This window comes from Lycorma delicatula, chromosome 13 (genome assembly GCF_047948215.1).
Source record: "Lycorma delicatula isolate Av1 chromosome 13, ASM4794821v1, whole genome shotgun sequence".
Taxonomy (NCBI): Eukaryota; Metazoa; Arthropoda; class Insecta; order Hemiptera; family Fulgoridae; genus Lycorma; species Lycorma delicatula.
Window position 1 is genome coordinate 41385729 of NC_134467.1, and position 10952 is coordinate 41396680.

General features: G+C 30.4%; 1 protein-coding gene across 2 annotated transcripts in view; it reads right to left on the reverse strand.

Annotated features, from left to right (window-relative positions):
• LOC142333964 (uncharacterized) overlaps positions 1 to 10605 on the reverse strand; it is a 28568-nt gene extending 17963 nt beyond the window's left edge. For both annotated transcript variants that reach the window (XM_075381614.1, XM_075381612.1), the window contains exons 1-4: positions 10525 to 10605; positions 7035 to 7111; positions 5380 to 5769; positions 1376 to 1795 (exon numbers count right to left, since the gene is read on the reverse strand). In XM_075381614.1, coding sequence (XP_075237729.1) covers positions 1376 to 1795; positions 5380 to 5769; positions 7035 to 7111; positions 10525 to 10583 — 946 coding nt within the window. In that variant the 5' untranslated portion in view covers positions 10584 to 10605. The remainder of the gene's footprint in view (positions 1 to 1375; positions 1796 to 5379; positions 5770 to 7034; positions 7112 to 10524) is intronic.
• Between the last annotated feature and the right edge of the window lie 347 nt (positions 10606 to 10952).

A 10952-nucleotide genomic window follows, 5' to 3' on the forward strand; every position in this document is an offset into this window, starting at 1 on the left:
ATTTGTACACGAAAAATTTTTTATTATTTAAAAATTTAAGTTAGTTGAGTTAGTTGAGAGAGCCACAAATTAAAGTAGATGTTCGAAATTCCAAGAAGCCTAAAACAAAGGCGGCAGTAAAGGGGAAAGAACACACTGATGGAAATACCTGTCCAGACATTTGCATCTTTGGCATCGTGAAAGATGCTAGATTGATGTCTGCGGTAGGTAATCAGGTTTGGTAATCGAAAAGTCGATCTTTCATAAAGTCTGTTACAGATAGTAACTGGGTGGGTAAAGTGATGACGGGGATTTTCAGAAGGCGGATATGTTCCGGTACAGTGGTCAGGATGAGCAATAATTAATCACAGCACTAAAAACGCAACCCACGATTCTTTTATAATTAATATTTTACTAGTAGCATCTTTCTAGTGTAGGTTGGAAATTCTGTTATATAAATATTCTGGGACGGAATTTATTGATTGATCGCTAATGAAACTTATTAAAATCCTGTTTACCCGTAAAATATTCACAGTACGAATTCACCGTTCAATGTACTTTTTCATAATCAACAAATTTGAAGATAAAAACGATGACGTCTCTCTCAAACCTAAATTGTCTTCCTAGCCTCGAAATCCATCCAAAATGTTATTTACCAGTAGTATTAGAATGCCAACGACTTCCAAAATGGGATTGTCTTTTACATTATTAATTACTCTTAGCTGAAAATAAATTCTAATATTTTAAGTGATAGTTCAGTCAACGAATTTGAAGTTCAGGATTCTTATTTAGGTAATTTTTAAACCAGATTTTTTTTTTGACGAGATGGCTCTGACAAATTATTTGTTTTTCTGATTAAGCGTCAATAGCTTTGCTGAAGTACTATCCGATAATGTATTATAGAATTTTAATTTTAATATTTGTTAAATGAATTTAATTATTTGTATTTTTGCACGACACGAGTCCAAAACTTTAGATCCGATTTTATTAATAAGTACGGTGTATAAAGTACCGAAATCATGAAAATATTCAGAATTTATCAATTTTAGATAATTACTGGTGTAACTGGAAAATATATATAAATTCAGATTGAACCTTATCTAAGAGCTGAGATCCAAAACATTAAACTGAAGTTCAGGTAGCTAAGTAAATTGTGCGTATCGCTTTGTTGTTACACGGTAAAGCTAAGAATGAATAAACAGAAATACAAATGCGATGTAGTACTTCCTACAGCGTCTAAAGTACGATTGACACCGCTTATGGTTTAGTTAACGGAAAAATGAACTGGGTAGACAGGTCGTTTCAGTCGCCTGTCGAGATCAGTCAACATCTGCGGACCAAATGAACTTTCTATTCTTTGAAATATAATCTAAACGTTACGTTTAATTTTACTTACCTTTAGCAATATAATAATGTATGCATTCCTCCATTCCTTCACTTTTTCCCTTTGATATTAATGGTTTTTTTTTTTGAATTTCAGGTCCTGTTTCAAATTTTTCCGTAACATCGTTTGTTGAATTACTCAAACATGTAGTAATCCATGGCTGCACTTTTTTAATATACCTTTTGTAATTTCTATATATATCTGTCAATACGGCCCAATACTCTACATGTGATGTAATGTCACCCTCATACCTAGGAGGTAGTTTTGCCTCAATTTCTATCAACCTTCCTATTTCATACTCTACAAAATCTCGAATACAAATCAAACAATTTTTATTCAATTTATTTACTTCAGGTTGAGTTTGAAAAATCGTGTAACTAAGATAATCATCTTCATAACGTTGTCTTATTCTTACAAATTGTATATATGTGGCTGCAAAATAAAAAATATGTATTTATATAAAGTACAATAACATCTAAAATTTTAAACGAGACTTATAATCCTCAGTCATTTCAGTGGTAAGTAACTTAGAACGAAGAGGCGGTAAGGGAAAAACAACTGATGCCACTACTGATTCTTTGAATGAACGCCTGAAAAGATTCCATTAACAATATTTGGTTGAGAAAATTTCAAAGAATTACAAAATATTGAATATCCACGTATTTCCTGTGTTACCCAAAAATCTGGTCGCTTAACACTCGTTAAACCCCACGGAAATGTTTTTATGATTATGACGGTAAATCTCATTTCGATATTTGATACAGCCGAATTTTTTTCTGCAACAACTATTTCCACGCTTGTACCGGCGTTGTTTGGATTTGTATATTAGTTAAACCTTCATTTGTAATATTACTGGTGTAAATATTGCAATTATTACTTTTTTTTGTGATTCCTAATATAAATATTTGCCTTTTTCCTGACGTTTTAATCATTTATTTTTAATTTATTTATGTTCTTTATTTATTTTTTTGTTTTTTATTTAAAAACAGCCGTTAAATACAAATCAACCAGGTCCCTTTTAGTATAACGAAATAGAATTTTTAACAGAGAGAATTTATGATTTTTAGCCGTACGTGAAAATCATCCGTTTGAAACCCAAACAAAATTTTACGTAATGCATCATTCATGTTTTATTTTTTCAATTCTATCCTAAATCTTCCTTTATATATTAAAATTATATATACATCTGAATGTAACGACTTCCAGGTGTACACGTTACGATATATTTGATTATTAATCCGCTGATTACGCGTAATTACCGTTGAATATGATCAATCACCTCCTATTTTTGAGAATAATATATATATATAATTTGTATATTTAACATTAATTAGCCGATATTAGCTTTCGTAGGTTCTGTTTGTTTAGATTATGATTATCTAACATAACATAACCCGCCACACTTCGCTCGCTTACTTCAACTAATTAACAGTAATGTTTTGATTATTTAAATATTAAATTCACTAATTACTATTTATGGTTGTTTTTTTTTTTTTTTTTTTTTTTGAGGTTTTTAGGGGCATCGACTACTTTGGTCATTAGCCCCATCCCACTTCAAAAAAAAAAAATAAAAAAGGGTTCAAAATTTCACATTTTCATGTGTCAAAAAAATGATCAAAATTTTACTTTTCTTATAACTTCTGATCCAATAAAATTACTTTCTAGGCTTTCCTTTCGGCCAACCTTTTTTTCGTTTCTCCATTCTTCTGACGGCCTCGACCTCTGATGACAGCGTATCTGAGGCCTCAGACATGGCATCGTCTTCCTCTATTTCGGATGCCAGTGACGTTCTTCGGCTGACGTCAGTTGATGAAACTTTCGCCGGCGCTGTTAGCATCTTTGCTAAAGAATCTAAATTAATGTGCGATGATGTCTCCGCGGCGGATGAGCCGGACTCTATCTCTACTGCAGTACTGGGTCCGGCTGAAATAGATGCTCTCACCGAAGCTGGTCTTTGCGCTTTGGGAGGCTCTATCGGTACAGGTTTTATTTCATCTGCGCCTGGTGCTTTTTCTATAATAACTTGCACCTCTGTTTCCGCAGATTCAGGTTTTCTTGTCACAATTTCTTTAGATTTGTGACTACACGACGGAGCGATCTGTTTCTCTTTGTCAGATAAATCAAGATTTTTAATTCTTACACAAGTTGGTGACATTACAATCGCAGATTTAGCTGGTTTTTTAAACGGCGCTGGTGTGTCTCTCATGTCAACGGCGTCAGTCCGGGGATGAGCCTTCTCATCTTTACTTTGTTTTCTCTGATGAGTCGACTCAATCTTTGAATCAATGATTCTTTCAATCATCGTCGCAAGACTTGGTGCCATCGTGTTAAGCAACTGCTCCACATTAATTTTAGATGTGGAAGGGGCAGCCGCTGCTTCTGCATAAGAAGTCGATGGTCGTGGTGTACGCTTATTAACAATCTTCTTTGCTTCAGGATAGCTTACCTTCTGAAGCGTTTTAACTTCCTGAATTGCTGTTTCTAATTTATATGTAGGGCAGTTTCTTGAACGACAATTGTGATGCCCTTTACAGTTAACGCAGTTTGGAGGGTCTTTACATGGGTAACCCTCATGTGTTTTCTCTCCACATATACATATTTCCTGCGCTTCACATCTTGCTGCTGTGTGTCCGAAACGTTGACACTTAAAACATCTCATCGGCTGCGGGATGAAAGCTCGTACATCAAGCCGATGGATGCCAGCTCGTACCTTTTCAGGAAGATTCGGCCTATTAAATGTCAAAACATGCGAGGCCGAAGGAAGAATCTCACCATTTCTTCTCATAGTAAGTCTGCGACATTGAGTTACTCCCTGACTCGACATTTCTTGTACAATTTCTTCTTCTGTACAATTAAGAAGATCGCGACAAACAACAACTCCTCTGGATGAGTTCAGTGTGCTATGCGGTTGGACAGAACCCGCAAACTCACCGATCTTCTTCAACGCCAAAACTTTCTGGCTTTGCATGTCGTTGATGGTTTCGACATGCAATCCATTAAAAGTTTTACGAATATCCTTGACAGGACCACCAGCACAAATTGTTAACTTCTCTTGCGATAAGGAATGGACTAACTTTTTGAAAGTTTCCATTCTCCCTTGTAATAATTAAAAATCTTGGCTTTGGTGCGCTATAGCCAAATAGACTTTTCTTTAATTCTTTACTGATCCTATCAGCATCTTTCATTATCCTATCAGATTCTTTACTTTTTTCCTCTTCGCTTGCGGCGAATCGGAGGTTTCTAAACGAGGGTGTTTACGTGCACCCTCTGCCACGTTTGAATGTTCAATGTTCATGAACAGTGGATCCCTTCTGTAGCAAGGCTAGCCGCCGGGGTACACCCCCACTCCAGGGCTACTAACCTTGGAGGTCCTATCCGGTACTCCGGTGGAACCGGCATATGTCCTGACAGAGAGCGGATGCGCAGTCTCTGCACTGACTCCAGGCTCCTACTCACCGAAGCTTTCAGAGCTCCCATGCACCGACATACATGGGCACCATTGCTACATGCTTGCCATCGCAGGGGGCATATGGACAACGGAAGGGTCTCCGTTACACCTGCAATAACATTGACCCTGGCCGCCACATCGCCAGCTCTAAGAGTGGTATGAATCCATTTCCAAAATCGTTTGTTATTCCATTTCCTGCAGGTAGCCAAAAATCCAGTCCGTTTAGTGACCTGAAGTTGGAACCAGGTCAAACTTAACAAGGCATAACCGAGGAATTTACTCGGAACCCCTCGGAACCCCTTTATGGTTGTTATTTTAATATGTAAAATATATTAATATGGAGTTTATGTAAAGAGACCGGTATTAAATTCTCCAAAATTTGATTATGATCAATGAAATTCATCCGTTTTTACGCATAAACACCAAAATTAATCAGAATTACCATAATGTATATATTATTTAACTGGTTCTGTAGGTAAATTAAGAAGAAATTTCCATTCGATAGGATAATAATAATATAATAATATGCTTAATAATAGAAATACAGTTATAGAAAAAGAATACTTACTTATATTACTAGAAAATGTTTTTATGCATGAACTAACATTGAACGAGTAATTTTTTTGAAATGATTTTTTGTAATGTGCTGTAGAATGAATTTGAAAAAATGTTAGTGTAATATCAGTCGGCATGCCTTTTTCACATGATAATACGTAACGTCTGTAATTATTCTTAAGGTTTTCCATGTCAGTTTTAAATTTTTCAACAGTTCCTGATTGTTCATAATATAAAATTTTAATTAATTCTAACTGTCTATTTATTTCATTGAGTATACAAAGATAACAGCTTCTCTGTGTATGATATAAATCCTGTGTGTAAATTACGTCAGTAATATCTTTTTTTTTTGTTAAATAATAGCTCTTCCAATCGTTTTTATCGAGAGAAAATTTGTCTTCAGCTAAAAGCAAAAAAAATACATCAATAAGTTCATTTCGCTAAGAAAAAACTATTAGATTCTTCGATTGTAACTACCATAGACTCCAGTTTGCCGAGAAAAATATGTAACTAACTGGCTAATGACGGTTTGGCTCTCTACAGACCATAATTTAGGTGGAAAATTAAATGCATCAATAGAGTATGTATGCGTACAAAAAAGAGTTGTGTAAAATATTATTCTATCAAAATAAATATATGAGATACGGAACATATGGTGTCGGGATTGACAAATTATAACCGAAATTAAATAAAATCAATGCATCGTAATCAAAAGTAATTATTCAACGTTCTATACAAATCGGTTAAACTAAGCCGTAGGTATTAAAAAAAAAAGAATACTGAAGAAGAAAATATAAAGAAATTGAGCTTATTATTTCTCACTATTAAATGAAATTTCCTAAATGCAAAACCAATGGTTAATTTTAATGTAATGAAATCATCGAATTACAAGGAATAGAATATGAATAAAGAAATGAAAAAAAAAACATTTTATGGGAATTAGAGTATGGTGAAAATGAGAAAATGTAATTTATGACTAAGAGAAATCAAATTAATTGAGAAAATCATTTTCCCTTAAATAAAATTCAAAAATATAAAGTCTATTCCTCAATCCCAGCCAAAACTAAACCCATTACGTATATTAGTATACGATTTATATATACGGCCGTAATGGTCGTATATAATCGACACGAAAGAAAAAACAATATTAGAATCTGAATTTTGAAGGAAAATGTCTTTCTAATTGGTGGGTAGAATTGCAAATAGCTTTCTTTGTAATAACAGCAATTAATACCAAATATAGAAAAAAATTAAATTTAAAACCAGATCTTCAAATTGCAGTAACAGAGGACATCAAACCACATTTTTTGATGTTGCCAAACAAATACAATCAAATGCTCACATTAAATTTCAAATGGCGCAAAATATAAATTTGAAATGTAATTTCAATGTTGCTATATTGTTTCAAATAAATAAATAGCTGGGTTCCTGACAACACATTTAAATATATATATATATATATATATATATTTATATTATATTATATGGGGTAAAATTAATAATTATTTGCGTGTTTGGGGTTCGCGATCAAAATCGTTTTGAGATCGCTCTTCTAGAACTATGATAGAAGGAAATAATAATTGTTCCGTTCCTTTGATTTTGTGTTGCGGGATAAAAGGTTTTCTTTCCCACGGTTCAATTTTTGTAATATAAATTAAAATTATTTACCTTCATTATAGTAAACGACAGAAAGTAATATTATTAACACCAATTTAATGTAAACCATTTTCTCTTCGTTTAAAAATCTAAAAAAAAACAAAAAAACAGACATTTTGTATTTTATTTTCGTTTTTATAATCTTTTAATTTATATAAATGTAGCATAAAGTAAACTAGATACGTATGCGCGTAGATTTACCGGTTCATCGAGAAAAAATAAAGCGATTCTGTATAAAGTATAAACTGCCGCTAAACAACCGCATAAATCATTAATCGTAATAAATAATTATAAACAGCATGATTGTTTACATCAAATTAATAATTAATATTTTCTTAATATAGATAAATTAATTAATCAATAAACCAGTTAATTTTAATACAAGAAAGTTTAAAAGAATTCAGTAATAAGTTGATCATCTACATAAATAAAAATAAAAATATTCGTTTGTCAAAATTTAAATCTCCGAACGTTCTTCACGAATTGTATTTAAATTTTTGAACAAAGTTGTATTCGAATACGCGCGTGTTTTTATATGCCTACTATTTGCATACCTAAGTTAATACATCCGAGACAGGTAAGCTTATGCTTTTTTTTGAAAAACAGTGCTATTTGTAAGAGGTAAATGCAATAAAAAAAGTAAACGGGAAGAAGGTAAAAAGAGAAGAAGGAAAAATGGGAAAGAAAAAAAAGGGAAAACAAGGAAAACAAAATGACAAAATGGAAAGGAGGAAGAGAAAAAGAAAAGCGGATAGGTGGGAAAAGGAAATGTTAAAAAGAAATAATAGAATGAGATATGTTGGAATGAAATGGGCCGGAAGAGGGAAAACGTGGGAAAGGAATATGGTAAATCTGAAAATTGGGAAATTGAAAAGGGGTAAATGGAAAGTAAAAAGTTAGTTAAATTTTTTGAAGATCCGTAATGTTCATTTTGTTAATGTTTTTTCATTGTTAATATTAGGGTAATTTCTGTCCTTTGTACAATTATTGTTCGTCTCTTTGTCGTACACGACCCGTTGTATATAAAGTTTATTGGAAGGCATTTCCAGTAATAATAATTATTAATATAAAACCATTTACATCTATTTTAGTAAAATTTAGAAGTACAATAAATTAAAAGTATTTTTTTAATAATATTCATTTTTATGAATAGACATAACTTAAATATATATAAATCCTTTCCAACTCATCACGGCATTTATTTTATTATGCTCAAAGGAATTTTCTATCTTTAAATGGTATGTTTCTTTTAACTCTTTTTCACTAATTAGTATTGTTTACATCAATAATTGTTTATTGTTTTCTCATAATTCTTCGTAATATCCAATAAATAATATTTTTATTTTATGCTACATATTTCAAAATCAAATAGTTGTATATTTTTTCAAGTGTATAATTAAAATATGTTTTAAATAATTATATTGAGAAAAGCAATGTATAAACGTATATTGTATTATTTTGTTTAAATAAATAATAATATTAGATAAATTTATTTATCTATTAAAATATTTTTTAAATATTAATAAAATAAAATTTTTTAAAAATATTAATTATTATATTTTTTAAAAACGACGTAGGTGAAATCCGGCAGAAAAGTATGTTCCCAAGTTTTTTCAGTAATTCGTTTGTTTATCGATAGATTTTCAACAAATAATGTATATATATATTTATTTTTTTTAACGAAAGTACAAAAAATTTTATTTTATTATATTTATATATATATATTTTTTTATTTATTTTATTATTAAGTGGTTAATACAATAACCAATTTTTATGTAACAACTAAAGATATTATTAGGTTTTTTTTTTCTAATAGTTATAATAGTAGTACAATTATAAAAATTAATTTAACAAAATTAAAATATATATTTAAAAACTAATGAACAAATTATTTCTTAAATATTTGTTATGTATTAGGTTTAGTAACTAAAACTATATTTAAGAAACAAAACTATACTTAATTACAACAACTAATAACACAATTAATATCTTGTTGCAACAATTACATGCAGAAAATAAATAACTAAGCTTTAACCATTCAACTATACATTTATATTGATTTATAATAATTATCAACATTAAAATAATAACTATAATTTATACTGGCAGTCCAGACAATTATGATATAATTATCTGGACTGCCAGTATAAATCCAACATGAATCCTATTAGTTCCTAATTACGGTATAGTTAATATCCACTCAAGGAGAAGTTTTTTAAATGATTTTTTTCATTTTTACATTATTGAGGTGATTCGGTAATGAATTAAGTAATGCAGGAACAACATACTTCATTAATCGTTTACCATTGTATCCACTTTCTACATTTCTACACCGCGAATACAGAGGTATTCGCGGTTGTAAAAGTTTTAAAAATAATTAAGAATTTAAATAGACCTCTAGCTAACAGAAACCTTGTAAGATTATTTAAATTGGTGTCATAATTTTTATCAGAATAATAACGAGCAATATCTTTTAGGGCCCTATTTTGTATTAAATTTATTTTATTTATGAGATATTCGGCGGCTGATCTCCATGCTGTCAAGCCGTATCGAATAACAGATTCAAACAAGGATGAATAAAGTAAGCGTTTACAGTTAATTGGTAATAGGGGTGAGATGTGGTGGAATTTCATACCAACCACCATTAAATTTCATAAATAACTTCTTAATTTTACATCTAAAAAAAAAATTAAAAGAAAAAAAATGAAGTCGGATTCGAACCTATGTGCCTTCCCTTTGTAAAATCCAAATATTTCATTAATTAAATTTTTTATTTGGTTATAACTCCGGAACCAATTATCGTTGAAAAGCATTACTGAAGGTACGAAAAATTCTAAACTCCTAATTTTTTTAGTTTTGCCTTTATTGGAAACTTTTTGTGCACTCGATTGCAATCAAAAAAGGAAGCTGCAAAACTAGATGCTACAGCAGCCCTAAATACAACATTTCAACATTCTACGGCTAATCCTTTTTTAATTATGTGAGATACACCCAGTCATGCGAGATACACGTCAGTACATACGTTCTGACCTCATACCGAAACTATTCAAAATGGATATAGGGATGGTCAAAACGCATATTACCGTTGAATTCTGAAAACCGTAATTTTTCCGATCACATACATTTTTACTTGGTATAAGGAAATAAAATAAGAAGTAATTTTGCTTTCAAAGAACTACTTCATATTTCATGAAATAAAATATCGTTTGATAAAAATAAAGACTAATAAAAAATTTAAGTTTAGAATATTCATTGTTTTCTTTAATATATAAACTTTGTATGTATATATATATATATATATATATATAAGTTTATATATTCGTTTCAATGTTCATCAAACATTTACAAAAAAAATAATAAGATATAAATTAAATAATCATGTTAACTTAAATATTAAATTATTATGAAATAAAATCATATTTTATTATTGCAATAATATTAATAAATTTTGTATATTAAATATGTGTAATATTAGCAGTAACATAATAAAAATAATAATTACGTGAAATCCAATACACTTAAGTAGTAAGCCGCAGCAGATGCAAATCGTAAATTAATCATTGCAGCACCTCCTTTTATACTGATTTTTGTGAAAATAAAGTACGTTTCTTACGTAAAAGATAGGTACATATTAAATATCCCTATATCCATTTTGAATAGTTTCTGTGTGACGTCAGAACGTATATACTGACGTGTATTTCGCATAATTAAAAGCGTACCTGCATTAAAGAAGATAAAAATAGACTGTTGATGAAAACAACGTATTTCGTTTTAATGTCACTATATTGTACAATTTAAAAAAAAATATTTTTTTCTTATTATTTACAAAACCCCAAATATTTTATTATACTATATTACTCAATTGTGACATACAGGAAAGAAAACTTAGTATTTGTCTCAACAATCACTTTACGGAAAATTTTCACTTTT